At 42.3% G+C, this 15,586-nt stretch overlaps 3 protein-coding genes across 5 annotated transcripts; all 3 read left to right on the forward strand.

Annotated features, from left to right (window-relative positions):
* Window positions 1-3,695, forward strand: LOC115128883 (pseudouridylate synthase 1 homolog). Of its 2 annotated transcripts, none has more exons than XM_029659012.2 (6): window positions 1-179; window positions 844-1,076; window positions 1,874-2,011; window positions 2,202-2,304; window positions 2,617-3,314; window positions 3,506-3,695. In XM_029659012.2, exons 2-6 carry the CDS (start codon window positions 876-878, stop codon window positions 3,548-3,550), a joined length of 1,185 nt encoding a protein of 394 aa, XP_029514872.1. In that variant the 5' UTR covers window positions 1-179; window positions 844-875; the 3' UTR covers window positions 3,551-3,695. The 2 variants fall into 2 exon arrangements, with proteins under 2 accessions (XP_029514872.1, XP_029514874.1); XM_029659014.2 differs by having other exon boundaries at window positions 3,512-3,695.
* A 294-nt stretch (window positions 3,696-3,989) lies between these two features.
* Window positions 3,990-11,071, forward strand: noc4l (nucleolar complex associated 4 homolog). Of its 2 annotated transcripts, none has more exons than XM_029651030.2 (15): window positions 3,990-4,213; window positions 4,384-4,504; window positions 5,918-6,024; window positions 6,950-7,057; window positions 7,347-7,496; window positions 7,721-7,823; window positions 8,735-8,769; window positions 8,871-8,921; window positions 9,021-9,132; window positions 9,370-9,430; window positions 9,685-9,795; window positions 9,916-10,079; window positions 10,253-10,335; window positions 10,438-10,551; window positions 10,801-11,071. In XM_029651030.2, the coding sequence occupies exons 1-15, from the start codon at window positions 4,022-4,024 to the stop codon at window positions 10,924-10,926; spliced, it is 1,638 nt and encodes a 545-aa protein (XP_029506890.2). In that variant the 5' UTR covers window positions 3,990-4,021; the 3' UTR covers window positions 10,927-11,071. The 2 variants fall into 2 exon arrangements, with proteins under 2 accessions (XP_029506890.2, XP_064873517.1); XM_065017445.1 differs by having other exon boundaries at window positions 3,991-4,174.
* Window positions 11,072-11,352: 281 nt separating this feature from the next.
* On the forward strand, window positions 11,353-15,286 carry LOC115121896 (vacuolar protein sorting-associated protein 29). The gene is made up of 4 exons (XM_029651047.2): window positions 11,353-11,454; window positions 12,995-13,186; window positions 13,311-13,546; window positions 13,699-15,286. The coding sequence occupies exons 1-4, from the start codon at window positions 11,452-11,454 to the stop codon at window positions 13,814-13,816; spliced, it is 549 nt and encodes a 182-aa protein (XP_029506907.1). The 5' UTR covers window positions 11,353-11,451; the 3' UTR covers window positions 13,817-15,286.
* The last annotated feature ends 300 nt before the right edge of the window (window positions 15,287-15,586 follow it).

Consider the following 15,586-nt stretch of genomic DNA (forward strand, 5'->3'; position numbering starts at 1 on the left):
GAAGGTCAAAGTTGATTTTGCCCATGTGTGTCGCTGTTGCTGCCTGCAGTGATAGCTATCTAGCTTGTAAAGGGTTTCTTGCATTTTTGTTTCAGATTGTACAGCTGTCGTAAATGGATTAACTGCCAAAGTTGTGCTATAAGCAAGACGTGTATTTAACGATTTTTCGTGGATCACACGTGAGTCTCCTGCAAAGGATTGTTCCTATTTATTGCTGGTCATGGTAGCTAGTTAGCTGGCTAGGTAGCAAACCATAGGCAATTTGTATGTGTTGTGTGAGGAAGCTAGTTTGCCTAGCTGAATCGGTAACGATAGCTAGCTGGCTCCTATTTAGGTCTTCAAAACTTAAAACATTAGCATATGTCATTTAAATTATCACTTGAGAAATGATGACTATTTGTCCACCAGTGTTGCGTATCAGAAGCAACAGTAAACCTAATTGAACGAAATGATCTGACTACTTTGGAAGAAAGTCAAATTAAGAGAATCCATATTGTTGTGGTGTTCTAATGTTCGTAAACTTTCATGTAATGATGACAATTAGCTCCTCCTCCTCCAGGCAGGAAGTCATGTAGATCTGAAATGATTGGATATGTTGTCTGTAGTGATTCTAGAGTACCTAGGGATAAGGGTCTAGGTATCGATTTCAGCTTTAAGCCCACGGCTGGATTTCATTTGAGAAGGTTGTTCCCTCCGTTCTGGTCTCCTTCACTCCCCTTCTCAGATATGATTTTTTTTTTTGAAATGAAGTGATTTATTAGGTGAAAGGAACAGGGTGGAAACTCTAGCTCTTAGCTCACTCACAATACTATCCCTTTAACTAGCTATCTGTGTTTTCACCAGGTTGGCTTTACAAGTGTGCAGGGATCCGGTGGATGATGAGTGAAGAAGGGTCAGGAAATATGCTGATCAAGCCACTGAAACGAGTGGAGGAAGGAAATGGAGAGTCGGGTGAGAATGGACACATCAGAAAGAAGCTGAAGTCTGTAGAACCAACTGGCAATGAGAGGAAACACCCCAAAAGAAAAGTGGTCCTGCTTTTGGCATATTCAGGCAAAGGTTACTACGGTATGCAGGTTGGTATTAATCTTAATATTTTCATAAAGGGATGATTTAATAAAAATAGCTAGTCCTCCATTTAGGTGCAGCTTTCTAAATATACTGAACAAAAATATAAACTCAACATGTTGGTCCCATGTTTCATGAGCTGAAATAAAAGATCCCAGAAATGTTCCATACTGACATTTGTTTACAACCATATTAGTGAGCATTTCTCTTTTGCCAAGATAATCCATCCACCTGACAGGTGTGACATATCAAGATGCTTATGAAACGTTTGATCATTACACAGGTGCACCTTGTGCTAGCGACAATAAAAGGCCACTCTAAACTGTGCATTTTTGTCGCACAACACAATGCCACGGATGTCTCAGGGATCGTGCAATTAGCATGCTGACTGCAGGAATGTCCACCAGAGCTGTTGCCAGAGAATTTTAATGTTCATTTTGCTACCATTGGCAATGCGTCCAACCGGCCTCACAACAGCAGACCATGTGTAACCACTCTAGCCCAGGACCTCCACATCTGGCATCTTCACTTGTGAGATTGTCTGAGACGAGCCACCCAGACAGCTGATGAAACAGGAGTATTTCTGTCTGTAATAAAGCCCTTCTGTGTGGAAAAACATTCTGATTGGCTGGGCCTGGCTCACCAGTGGGGGGTTCTATGCCCACCCTTGGCTGCGCCCCTGCCGAATCATGTGAAATCTATAGATTAGGCCCTCATTTCAATTGACTGATTTCCTTATATGAACTGTAACTCGTTGAAATTGTTGCGTTTAGATTTACTTAATCTGCTGTGTTTTGTGTTTCAGAGAAATGCTGGATCCTCCCAGTTCAAAACCATTGAGGATGAGCTGGTCACAGCACTGATTAAGTCTGGGTGCATCCCAGACAACCATGGAGATGACATGAAAAAAATGTCGTTCCAAAGATGTGCAAGAACAGACAAGGTATGGGAGGCAAGCATGGAAAAGGCTTAGTAGCTGTCTGCCCAAATGCATCCCTTGAGCAAGTATCCTTACATTTGTTTTATACCTGAAGAAATTAAATGCACAGGAAAAGACATACACTTTGTGTGGCCTCAAACACATTCATTGTTATTACCTTGCTTTGTGATCAGCTTAATTTGTTTTCTGTCAGGGTGTTTCTGCAGCAGGTCAAGTGGTCTCTCTAAAACTGTGGATGATTGAAGACGTAATGGAAAAGATCAACTGCAATCTTCCACCACAGATCAGAGTGCTGGGTGAGATCGCACTGCTTCCTGTCAAATGTGTTGGAGACAAGCCTAAAACCGTCACAAAGCAGCCTATCGTTCTTGTATAAAGACTAGGAGGACTTGGTGGTCCCTTTTGGGAAGTAATTGATTCAAGGTGTTATGTGAAAATGTGTTGGACATGCACTGACAATGCAATGTTGTTTGTCCAATGCTGTTTATTCTGCCTATTGGCATGAACATATAATAAAAACAATTGATATCAAAAATAAAACTTTAAAGACAAGAACGGTTTAGTTACCAATGTTGTTCTGCATCGTTTGTGATCTTTTATCCCTATAGGTCTGAAACGAGTGACTGGGGGCTTCAATTCTAAAAACAGCTGTGATGCTCGCACATACTCCTACATGCTCCCCACTGTGGCCTTCTCCCCAAAGGACTATTACACCAACAATTCCGCTGCATTCCGCCTTGAGCCAGAGACACTGCAGAGAGTAAACCAGCTGTTTGGCAGCTACAAGGGCACCCATAACTTTCACAACTTCACCTCCCAGAAGGCCGCGCGGGACCCCAGCGCCCGCCGCTACATCACAGAGATGTCCTGTGGCGAGCCCTTTGTGCGTGGCGGCGCCGAGTTCGCAGAGATTACTGTGCGTGGCCAGAGCTTCATGATGCATCAGATCCGGAAGATGATCGGCCTGGTGATAGCTGTGGTGAAGGGCTATTCGGGGGACGAAGTGTTAAAGCGAAGCTGGGGTGAGGAGAAAGTGGACGTGCCCAAAGCCCCTGGGCTGGGCCTGGTGCTGGAGAAGGTGCACTTTGACAGGTACAACAAGCGGTTTGGTGGGGACGGCCTCCATGAGTGCCTGGAGTGGACTGAAGAGGAGCAGGCCATCTTGGCTTTCAAGGAGGAGCACATCTACCCCAGCATTGTGGAGACAGAGTGCAAGGAAGGGTCCATGGCTAGCTGGATGGCCACACTGCCCATACATGACTTTGAGGCAACTGCAACAGGAGCGCAGGATAAGGATAGGGAGCAGGTGGGTGAATACAACACAATTATATATTTGCCAGTTCAATTATCAGTGGTTCTTTGTCCTACAAAATGTTTAACATTATTAGATGAATCATCAACTATAAGCACTTAACACCCAGACCTCATAAAACCTGCTGTGTTTTTGGGAGGTGCCATCACCCTCCCTTTTTTGAAACTCATAAAACCATTTTCCAGTTTCAGGATGATGAGGAGGGCAATAGATCAGATTCTGCACTTTGAAGTCTCTGGCAAGTGGAAAGACACCTTTTGCTTTGCTGTATCTCAAGAATGAGCTTTTGTTTTGCTATGGAAATGCATTGTCAGTAATGCCACTGATTAACTCAATAATGAAGACATTTTAATAAACATTTTTGTTATTTTTAAACCATTGTGTGAATCCTTTCTAGTAAAGTCTTTGTAACACATTTTATTTGTAAGGATTTGTTAGTTGGATGTGTTTCATGAAACAAACACAAATTGATAAGACATGTAGGTCTAAGACCGGATGCAATGATGGGAATGATGGTGTTTTATAAAGCTTTCAATTTGTTTTGGAATGTCACATGTAAATTATGGAAGTACATTTGTTACAGTACAGATAGAATATTTATTTTAGATATTTGGCCAGGCCCAGCACAGTATACACGCCGACCGCAAGGGGGCGAAATTAGAACGTAAAGGACGTCAACACTACCCTCATCTGGGGGAAAAATGGCGGCTTCGAAGAGGTGCAACGTGAGTTCGGAAAACTTAACCGTAAATGATGTGAAAACACCTAAAATAGACATCAACGGTAAAGTAGATCTGATTATTCAGAGCAAGAAACATGCCAACGATGTGTTCGACGTTCTTGAGTATCTTCAGGTATGTAACGATGTGTTCGACGTTCTTGAGTATCTTCAGGTATGTAACTTAACAGAAACGGTCTAATGTGCGTGTTCAATGTTAGCTTTGCCTCTTGGTTTTGGAAAGCTAGCTAGCCACCCCCCCCCCATATTTGGCCCCATGGTTCTCATGGTGATTGACGATATATATTACATACCAATGCACATTCTCCCCACTTTCATCCTCAGTCAGAGAAAGAGAAGGACGTTGTTTGTGCGATTGAGGGATGTACTAAACTGTTCAGCACGTTGTTGGAGAGGGGAGAGCTGTATGTTGGGCAACTGCCCAAAGAAGAGTTGTTGATTGGTGGTGAGTATCAGTTTTGCTCTGCAACTCCAGATCTGGCAACCAGAAAAAAGGTATACTAAAAATATATAAACGTAACTAGAAACAATTTTACTGAGTTACAGTTCACATAAGGAAATTAGTCAGTTGAAATAAATTCATTATGGTCTAATCTATGGATTTCACATGACTGGGCAGGGGCGCAGCCATGGGTGGGAGCCAGGCTCATCCACTGGGGAGCCAGGCCCAGCCAATCAGAATGGCTTTTTCCTCACAAAAAGGCTTTATTGCAGACAAAAATACTCTTCATCAGCTGTCTGGGTAGCTGGTCTCAGACTATCCCGCAGGTGAAGAAGCCGGATGTGGAGGTCCTGGGCTGGCGTGGTTACAAGTGGTTGTGAAGCCGGTTGAGGCAGCTTATGGTAGAGAAATTAACCTTCAGTTCTCTGGCTACAGCTCTGGTGGACATTCCTGCAGTCAACATGCCAATTGCATGCTCCCTCAACTTGAGACAGCTGTGGCATTGTGACAAAACTGCACATTTCAGAGTGTCCTTTTATTGTCCCCAGCACAAGGTGCACCTGTATAACGATCATGCTGTTTAATCAGCTTCTTGATATGCCACTCCTGTCAGGTGGATGGATTATCTTGATACAGGAGAAATGCTCACTAACAGGGATGTAAACAAATTTGTTCACACAATTTGGGAGAATATTTTTTTCTGTGTGTGTGTGTGTATGGATCATATCTGGGATCTTTTATTTCAGCGCGTTTAAACAAATGTTATTTCACCTTTATTTAACCAGGTAGGCCAGTTGAGAACAAGTTCTCATTTACAACGGCGATCTGACCAAGATAAAGCAAAGCAGTTCGACACATATAGCAACACAGAGTTACACATGGAGTAAAACAAACATACAGTAGAAAAATAAGTCTATATACAATGTGAGCAAATGAGGTGAGATAAGGGAGGTGAAGGCAATAAATAGGCCATGGTGGCAAAGTAAATACAATATAGCAATTAATACACTGGTAGATTTGACAGATGAGTGTGCACAGTAGAAATACTGGGGTGCAAAGGAGCAAAATAAATAAATACAGTAGGGGAAGAGGTCGTTATTCGTACAATTTATAGATGGGCTATGTACAGATGTTGTGAGCTGCTCTGACAGCTGGTGCTTAAAGCTAGTGAAAGCTGATGAAACATGGGACCAGCACTTTACATGTTGCGTTTTATATTTTTCTTCAGTATTTTTGTGCCATTTCCTCACCAAGTACAAGGACAACGTATGTAGGCTGTTTGGGAAAGTATTTTGTTCAGTTACATCTATAGAGTTAGACTTTGCAACAAAAAAATATATACTTTTAGGTGTCTTGTATCTCTATGTTGCTTGGGCCTCAGGCTATGCCGGTGACTAACTTTTTGTGTCCTGGCAGGTGATCGCAGTGCGGATGAGAAGTACTGCATGTTCATGCGCCACCGATACAACAGTTGTTTGGAGCTGCTGCTGGAGCACATCAGCCATGAATCATACCAGATTAAGGCGAGTTACTTTTTTGTCAACACCAAAAGTTCATTGTTTGGGCCAGGAGGGAAGACTGGCCTGGTCCCAGATCAGTTTGAACTCTTGCCTACTCCTTATCACTCAATTTCATAAGGAGTTTGCGAGAGAACAGAAACACTGGCAACCAGGCTAAGAAAACTCTGGGCCCTAGTTAGTCCCAATTGTGGCACATAGGGGAAAAAAAACAACTAAATGTCCCTTGTCGGTCACGAATGTTGTATAAAATTATATTTGAACGTACTCTGCCGATTGGCCATCAGGTTTGTCCTTCAGTGGGTTGAAATTTGACACACAATATCCACAGGAAACTATTATTAAAACGACTTGAAAACGCAAGTCTCAGTCTGTGGCAATCAAGAGTTGTTTGCTCTTGACCTAAAGCACGTGCACAAGACTGAAGTACATGCACTTAATGCATTCATACTAATTGAAGTCTTGCAGGTGTTTACATGGTTTTGCACATGTGCTCGGGGTATACATTTCAACAGCAGTACTGGCACTCTAAAAAGTCTGGTAAGTAAATACTTTCCTGTGGATATTTTGTCTAAAATGTTGACCCACTAAAGGACCAACTGCACAGACAACTGTTTAAGTAAGTTAAAATGTTATTTTATTTAACATTCTGGCTTGTAATTAAACTTTTTGCAGTGCTTTGTTTCAGACTGTATACCAGTAATTGCTATCTCAGTCTGATTTAGGTCCTAGAATAAAAGGTCAGCTGCTTCATAAGTTCTGATTTATTAGGGCCTGGTGTTTTTCTGGGGTCTGGTCACACGGTAAAGAAAAACCATTGGTCCTAATCATTAGTGACGTGTGGTGTGTGTGTGAAATGTACTTATTTTAAATGAAGGATTTAGTCAAATGTTGTGTGTTTGGGCTGACGATGCTATTTATTCCGATGCAGGAGAGTGCCCTGTGTGCACTGATGCAGTTTGCCTCCATGGAAGGAAAGTTCCCCCTCCAAGACTTGGACTGGAGTGAAAACTACAGCTTCCCAAGAGAACTCATCCAGGTAGGGGTTTCAATTAAATACTGTACTACAGTATACAATTTAAACTGTCATAAGGGTGCATTTGCACACCAAAGATGCAAGTTTGAAACTGAACCGCCTCTATTTATGCCATTTATGAGCCGCTTTTATTCAAAGCAACTTAGTCATGTGTGCAGACATTGTTAGTATGGGAGGCACCAGCGGGAACCGATCCCACAATCCTTGGCGTTACAAGCGCTATGCTCCACCGACTGACTCACACCTGTTACATTGAGATTCTGTCTGTAACGGTCCGTTGCTCTGTGAACAGGCAGTGGTGGAGCGGCTGCTCTCTCGGGACGAGGATATGGCGCTTCTTATCTCCAGATTTCAGGAGTACCTGGATATGGAGGATGTGCGTTACTACGTCATGAGCTTTGTCCGTGAGAACGTGGGCAGGGTGATGGACAAAACCAAAGGGGTAAGCCCCGCCAGGACTGGTGTCTGTTTGGAGGTTCTAAATGAGATGGTGTATTGTAACTTGTTTAGGTGTTTGTTCTATAGCAGTTATGTATTTTTAACATTCTTCACTATTTTGTCTTTAATCACCTCAGTTGACTTGAGCTCCACGCCTTAGCTCAAGTGTTGGGCTGTCATATCTGACTGATGTTGTTTGTTTAGAATGGTCTTGTCTTGTCTCTTCAGGCAGTGATGCCCATTTACCAGAACAACGTGTTCACACTGCTGTCCAATATCAACATGCCTAGCCAGGAGTCAGAACTCACCAACTACCTGGTCAAACAGGAAGGTCAGCCTGCTGTTTTGCTCTTATTCTATATATTAAAATGAAAACAATGCATTTTTAGTAACTTGTATGCAACATGTTCTTAAAATTGTCCATATTATTCAATGGGGAAGGTGCATGAAGATGGAGGCCCCCATGTACTTAGCACAAATGCTTAGTTCGCCGTATTGTACATTGCTCAGTTTTTTTTACAGCATTAGCACAGTATACATGGCCCGAATTCTAGCTCCGAGACAGTAGCAATTTGAAAAAACAAAAAAGTAAATTGTGCTGGTTTACTGGTACATTGAACCATGTCGTGCGCCGTAGTTTAAGAACTCTGTGGGTAGTGTTAAAAACAATGATGTCATTTCTGAATGCCTCCATCTTTCTGCACCATCACCATTGTTGTGCAAAGGTGCCATTAAATTATCAGAGTAGCTGAGTTGCCAAATTCTCTGGATGCCTCTTCAGCTAAACACCTGAAGCTTCTGTGTATGCGTGGGATTCTTTACGCACAGATGTGTTTTAGCTGCTCAGGAGCGATGACGTCTTTGTCTGGTGTAGCCGGCAACCTTCGACATGTTGTAGAAAAGATGATTGAACAAACTTTGTCTGTTGTAACAGTAGGCTATTATAAAACGTAAGCACAACAGACAGGCAGTCTAAATGGCGATTTAATGTTATTTTTTCATCGTCATTGCAAACATTGGCGAGGCAGACGGGCAGTCAAAGTTAGTAGTGTTTTTTGGGGGTTAAGTGAGAAATGTGAAGGGGGGGTGAGCAGCAGCTACTGAGAAAAAGGTGTGTGTAAAATAACACATACACAGAACGGGATTCGGTTCTTTAGCTCTGGGGAAGAAGCTTCCAGACTTTCTTCTGTTGCTCAGCCTTAACTTATTGTGTGATTGTTTGCCCCTTGGTTCATTTTACAGCTAAACATGAAGACTGGAAAGCAGCCAAACTAAAAGTAAGCAAAGCCCCCTATCATCTGGAGAAAACATGCTTTTTGTGTCTCATGATTAGAAGTATTGCTATAACTGAATGTAATGATTATCTCCTTCCCATCAGGAACACAAGCGTACCTTTGAGCGGTTGTGGCTCGGGTTTCTGAAGTATAAGGTATAAGATCCACTTTAACATATATACCACCTTTGAACTTGTCTTTTGTTCCAGTCTAGAGTCCCAGATTTTCAGTCTCATGTCTTTCATACCCTGTAGTTGCCCAGCAACATGTACAAGAAGGTGCTGGTGATCCTCCATGACTCCATCCTGCCCCACATAAGCAATCCCACACTGATGATTGACTTCCTGACTGCAGCCTATGATGTTGGTGAGTTGAGTTTCCATAGTTTGTCACCTATAGAACAATCTGACTAGATGCCACACTGTACTGAAAGAGAAGAGTACTACGAGAAATATATTATTTGTGGTGTACTGTAACCATAAGTGTGTTAGAACTTCTGTAATACAGCCATATTCATCACCCACAGTGGTATTCTGTGTAGCTTTATTTTGTACGACTGGGAAAGTTAATTCCTTGTATATTGTTTTTTCTGTGTCTGTACAGGAGGGGCAATCAGTCTGCTGGCTCTCAATGGCCTGTTTGTGCTCATCCATCAGCACAACCTGTGAGTATTCCACACTCTTAGTGCAGAAGGTACTGAACCAGCAAACATTGTCTTCCTCAGCTTCTGAAGGTTTAGGTTTTTGCATTGGATGCAAACTATTTAAACAGAGGTAGACATTACCCACTATCATAGGAACAAAAAAAACCTGGTCCTAGCTATTGAATATTTTTAAGTTGGAGTTACTTTCCCTCAACACTAGAGTCAAGTGACTATTCGAGTAATAACCGTTTAAGTGTGTGCCTGTGTGTTTGCAGAGATTATCCCGATTTCTACAAGAAGTTGTACAGCCTGCTGGAGCCCTCTGTTTTCCATGTGAAGTACAGAGCACGCTTCTTCCACTTAGCTAACCTCTTCCTCTCCTCCACGTAAGACCTCTCTGTCACTCCATTAACTATCGATGACTGGCATTTTATCATCGCGCTTTCTGTAAATCAGTTAACAGTTATCAACTATTTGTCCATGGTGTCTTTTCTTTCTCTCTCCAGTCACTTGCCAGTCTACTTGGTGGCAGCGTTTGCCAAGCGTCTGTCCCGCCTGGCCCTCACGGCGCCACCTGCTGTTCTGCTCATGGTACTGCCCTTCATCTGCAACCTGATCCGCCGCCACCCTGCCTGCCGAGTCCTCATTCACCGGCCTAGTGCAGCAGACGGTAAGTGTCCCCATTTCACCCCATACATTCACCTGTCTGGAGATGGGAATGAATTCATTTGATTATGATGATAATGTTGATGTGGTGGTTTGACATATAGGCTAGGTCTTAAAAGGGCTTTCCAATAGATAGGTTGTTTGACATGGCTTGTCATTTCCTGTGTGTTTGGACAGAAGCCTGTGATGACCCTTACCTGATGGAGGAGGAGGAGCCCTCCCAGTGCCACGCACTGGAGAGCAGCCTGTGGGAGCTTCAGGTGTGTAGGGGTATCCAGACAAACAAGAACATTATACATAGAGATGAACACAGCCAAACTCACTGTGCTCTTCACTTTCCCCTCCTGCTCTCCTGAGTGTAGACCCTGCAGAAGCATTACCACCCTGATGTGGCCACGGCTGCCATGGCGATCAACAAGCCACTGTCACAGCAGGAGGATGCTATCAGTGAGCTGCTGGAGCTATCCACCTATGAGGTGAGGTGACATGACCAAACTCTGAATGTCCTTCCGTCCACTTTTTGGTCCTCATGGTGATTCACATTCCCAAGTGGTTTTACTTTGTTGGTGAGGATATTAATCTCAATTGTAATGTCTTATCATTTGTTAGCATGTTACTTTGTCAGTGTATTGGTGTCTGTCACTGTAAATTGTGTGCATACATGTGTACATGCATGGCTTTGATCATGTTGTTGATGGAATGTGGCCCTGTGTCTGTGCACACAGCTGATGGAGCGGGACCTGAAGCATAAGCAGAGCAAGACTGTGCCGCTAGAGTTTGACCCTGCCACCCAGCTGCTGCAGGGCTCTGGGGGGGTGGGGGTGCTGGGCCTGAACTTCTCTCTAGAGTAGAGACAAACAACCCCAGGACACTCGCACACCTAGCTCTCTGGACCTCACTGTCTCTCCCCCGTATCCCCTTTTCATTCCACATCCACGATTACATATTTCTGTTTGGAATTAGTTAAATAAACCAATAAACCTTTCTAGAAAACTGTGAGCTGTGTTTATAATTTAGGCTTATTGTCAGATAAGATTTACAATGTTTTGTAGCTGTTGACTCATTGGTGTGAATGTCTGCAATCTCTGAGACTGATATAATTTTATACAGAATTTAAATGTTTGACAGGGAGGGAGTAGCACTTGAAAGATACATTCACAACTCATTATGTCTATAATGCATTCGAATGGGGGCATTGAAAGTAAAGCAATTAATTTTAAAAAATGGCAGGAATCCACCTTGCTCACATTCGAGTATGTTCGACATTGGCCTCCGTAGGATTGCTCGGCATTCATTGGCTGATTGCGTGACTTACTGTTAACGTCATTACGTTTTCTTGCGTAGCTGCTTCCTGAAGCCCAACAGCAAAATAGACGATGGTAAGTGAAAATGAAGTAGTAAATATTAGATTTTTTTTCCTTGTTTATTTTTCGTGAACATTGCTTGTATGTGGATGTATGGACTAATTGCTTTGTGACCGTAAACTCTTATCTCTAGATCCCAGCATATAAAGCATGTTGGTCTGCTAGCTAGCCCGAGATGGATGATCACATGACAAAAAAGTGGTCTGAATAACAACGCAGTACTGCTCAAATTAATCACCCTTTCAATCTGCATTGGGTTCTACTTTAAATGTGTCATTGTCTGTGAATCTGTGTGATGAGATTGAGTTTGCTCGAGTAGCTAGCTAACGTTAGCTAATTTCCTTCTCCATGTCTCAGCTAGCAGGTGATTTCTTCATTTTCTCTGGTTGTTTAGCTACCACCATGTCATTTCTCATGCCTACTCATCGCAGCAAGTTACGTATTTAAATTCAGTCATTTTAGTTTGATTTCAACTTTATGGACCTTTTGACATTTTGTGTCAGTGCACAAACCCAACGTTAGTGTTTGGTAGGGGCACTACTATAATCACTCACGCTATAGTTATGATCTTACCTGCAACCCACTAACAATTAAGGCTATCATCTATTGTCTCCTTACTAACACTTATTTGTTTGGAATGTTTCCTTAAATTAAAAATTAAGTTTTCACTATTTTCCCACCTGGTTTTATTTTTTCCTTTCCTATCTTTGATCTTGCTTCATGTCAATCTCTCCACACACATCCTGTTACCCACCCTACCCCTTCTCCAATCTTCTTCTGCTCTGTATTCAGGCTGGTCACCGGGTAAGTGCACGCTCTCTGTGTTGGACCCTGTACTCTGCCTGTTCTACCTCTTCTGGAGGCTTGTTTTGCAGACTAATGGAGGGATGCCTGTCATCGTAACACCCCATACCTCGCTAAACTCTAAGGGTTAGCCTTATAATGATGTCCTGGTAATAAAGACATTTTCCATACTAACACATATACACACCAAGAATGTTGCCATGCATTCAGGTGAGGTTATTGAGCAATCTGTTTGATACATTTAGAGGCAACTCTAAAAACAAACTGTTATTTTGGGTACACACCCTTTGCTGGATGGTTGGTGATGTAGTATGACCTTTCTAATGTGTGATGTGGAAAAATAAATACGCCTTAATTATTTGTTCGTCGCTGTTCAGACAAACTTCTATATCTGTGGGGATAGAGTATTCTGCGGAATGGGACAAGAAGCTTTAGTCCTTGATCAAATTGGCAACAATCTTCTAATTACCATGGAGTATTGATATACCCTACTCGAGAACTTAGTTATCTTCCAACTCAAGGGCCAAAGTTGTGGCATTTTTAAGATGAATTGAAATTCAATACGACATACTAGTTGAACATTTGCAAGTCACATGTTGAATTTAATTTCCTGAGTTGACTGAGTTGAAATGGTATGGACTCAACTTGATGTCATCCTCCTAATGGACAGCCTATATTTTGTAAGTATGACAGAGCTCCCTCCTGTAACTGCCAACATATCTCATCTCTCCATCCACTGTTTTGATGCCAGTTAGTCCTGGTGTTAGGTGACCTGCACATCCCCCACCGATGCAACACCCTACCAGCCAAGTTTAAGAAGCTGTTGGTGCCAGGCAAGATCCAGCACATCCTCTGTACAGGAAACCTCTGCACCAAGGAGAGCTATGACTACCTGAAGACACTGGCTGGGGACGTACACATTGTCAGGGGAGACTTTGATGAGGTTTTTATATCCGCTTCCCTTATGCTTTATTGCATGATCCATTATATCAAAATGTATGTATAATCTTTTAATAGGTAAGGAAAGTGGATGAGCTGTGGTGTTTTCTGCCTTCTCTTCCCTATAGAACCTGAACTACCCGGAGCAGAAGGTGGTGACAGTAGGTCAGTTTAAGATCGGCCTGATCCATGGGCACCAGGTGATCCCCTGGGGGGACATGGCAAGCCTGGCCCTGCTGCAGAGGCAGCTCGACGTTGACATCCTCATCTCTGGACACACGCACAAGTTTGAGGCCTTCGAAAACGAGAACAAGTTCTACATCAACCCCGGCTCAGCAACTGGAGCCTACAATGCACTGGAAAGGTAATGGTGGAATTTCTACAAATTAAGTCGTTGACATATTTATTGGGTCATTTAGCAGATGTTTTTAAAGTGACTTGGTAAGTTGCTAACTGCTAGCATTACACTGATGTGTAAACATGAGCATTCCTCTCCCCTGTTTGGCTACTCCTCAGCAACATCATCCCATCCTTTGTATTGATGGACATCCAAGCATCCACAGTGGTGACGTACGTATACCAGCTCATAGGAGATGACGTCAAAGTGGAGAGGATTGAGTACAAGAAATCCTAAACCCAGGGCTGAAAAGGGAGGGGTGAGGCAAAGGGTGCTGTCGTTCAGTGTATCGTTTCATTCCTTTCTACCTGCAGCTCCAACTACATAACCACAAAAAATGCTCTACCATAACTGTTTGCTAACTTAACTCTATAAAGAAATGTATAATATTTTATGTCATCCGCATTGGCATGTGTTCCACCCACCATGTGGTGTCTGTAAAAATACATTTAAAAAATGCAATTGTCACATGCGTTTGCATAATGTCATTCAAATAAATATTTGGTGCCACTTTTTGAATTATATGTATTGTCATGTAAAATGTCCTGTAAGTACATGTAGCTCCATGGCCTTTTATTTTCCTGTAGTGAGCCTTCTCTTACTAATTTCACCCACAATAAGAATCCCATTTCATTCTCAGCCACCTGTTCATATTAAATTGTAAGACAAAGAAAACACTTTTAGGGATACTTCAGGATTTTGGCAATGAAGTATGCTAGCAGATACCCATAGACTTCCAGTCATTGCGCTAATACTAGTTAGCATTGGCTCGTGAAACTTGACACAGAGACATAAAATGATATCCACAAGATCATCTGACTCTGGGGAAGTAGATAACAGGCCTCATTGCCAACATTCCGAAGTATCCCTTTAACACTTAAAGAAAATTACACCACATGTAAAAACACTGAAAACGAATGAGCGATGCAGTCATATGATTGAGAATAAGTCGTCTTGCTCCCCCATAGACAGTGAGCTCATGCAGTCATCAGCCATTTAACTCCAGGTTGTCTTTTTATGAACACTGATAAAGGCACAGATGTAAGCATGTAGTAAAAAACTGCCCTGAGGACGTTAAGTCCTGCTTTTTGTAGGATGTGTCCACCATGGTTATAGAGTAACCCCTAGTTTTCTCTGTCCTGATGCATCTGTGAAGCACATTTTAGGTCATGTTTCTGGATGAGTTTATGTGCATGCTCTGTAAGCATCAGCAATCGTGGATATGTAATGCTTCTGTCCTGGTGTCAGCTCCAAATGCTGTAGTCTTTTAGCCAAGTGTGACATGCCAGTAGCCTGCTGAATCTTTCAGACGTGGCCCAGTGATTGCTTCGGGCCTGAATTAATTTGCTGCTTTTTGGAGTGGGAATCAATTCTTTAAAATCCATTTTCAGTAGTTCCAAGCTAGTGTTCCTAATGTCGTCTGACCCCACATGGACAGCATGAGTCCCCATTGATTTGAGCCTTCCTAAGGCTTTAGGAAAACACTACAACATTATGCATTAATGTCAATATGGTTTTGCTTTCCTACTGAGACTAAGGGTCTGGTTGCCTTGGTGCTTGATGTTGACCAAGAGGAGTGGCCCTAGCAAGAAGAGCGGCTGTTACTCCAAGGGAAACCACGGAACACACTGCTGCCTGCAAATATGCAACATTCTTCATTTTGATATTAGAAATATTTTGACTAATAAACTTGCTGTTTCCACATAATTCTAGTGCTTATTGGTTATTTTGTAATCTCAGTTTTCCCGCAACGCGCTGCCACAGTCCCCGTTAGAAAAACTTGTCTCAGATTGCAATCTACACATATCATTATATTGAAAACATGTTGTTTTTCCTAAAGTTACATCTCTTTGAATTATGAAATTCTACAATAGAAAATAGGTATTTTCATTGTCTGGTTAAAGTCCTTAAATTGACCTATTGAATGTATTTATTGACGAAGTGAATTGACCTATTCTATTACTTTATGTCAATGTTAAATTTAATTGAACGCTATAAACAAATGTA

The sequence above is a fragment of the Oncorhynchus nerka genome, linkage group LG4 (genome assembly GCF_034236695.1).
Source record: "Oncorhynchus nerka isolate Pitt River linkage group LG4, Oner_Uvic_2.0, whole genome shotgun sequence".
In the NCBI taxonomy this organism is placed as follows: Eukaryota; Metazoa; Chordata; class Actinopteri; order Salmoniformes; family Salmonidae; genus Oncorhynchus; species Oncorhynchus nerka.

Bases quoted from the DNA above. Each gene is read 5' to 3' on its own strand.
- LOC115128883 (XM_029659012.2), top strand. From the start codon at position 876: ATGATGAGTGAAGAAGGGTCAGGAAATATGCTGATCAAGCCACTGAAA. The intron at 2,305-2,616 runs GTGAGATCGCAC...TTATCCCTATAG, and splicing joins ACCACAGATCAGAGTGCTGG to GTCTGAAACGAGTGACTGGG. The intron at 3,315-3,505 runs GTGGGTGAATAC...ACCATTTTCCAG, and splicing joins AGGATAAGGATAGGGAGCAG to TTTCAGGATGATGAGGAGGG.
- noc4l (XM_029651030.2), top strand. From the start codon at position 4,022: ATGGCGGCTTCGAAGAGGTGCAACGTGAGTTCGGAAAACTTAACCGTA. The intron at 4,214-4,383 runs GTATGTAACTTA...TTTCATCCTCAG, and splicing joins ACGTTCTTGAGTATCTTCAG to TCAGAGAAAGAGAAGGACGT. The intron at 4,505-5,917 runs GTGAGTATCAGT...GTGTCCTGGCAG, and splicing joins AGAAGAGTTGTTGATTGGTG to GTGATCGCAGTGCGGATGAG.
- LOC115121896 (XM_029651047.2), top strand. The intron at 13,187-13,310 runs GTTTTTATATCC...TCTTCCCTATAG, and splicing joins TCAGGGGAGACTTTGATGAG to AACCTGAACTACCCGGAGCA. The intron at 13,547-13,698 runs GTAATGGTGGAA...GCTACTCCTCAG, and splicing joins GCCTACAATGCACTGGAAAG to CAACATCATCCCATCCTTTG.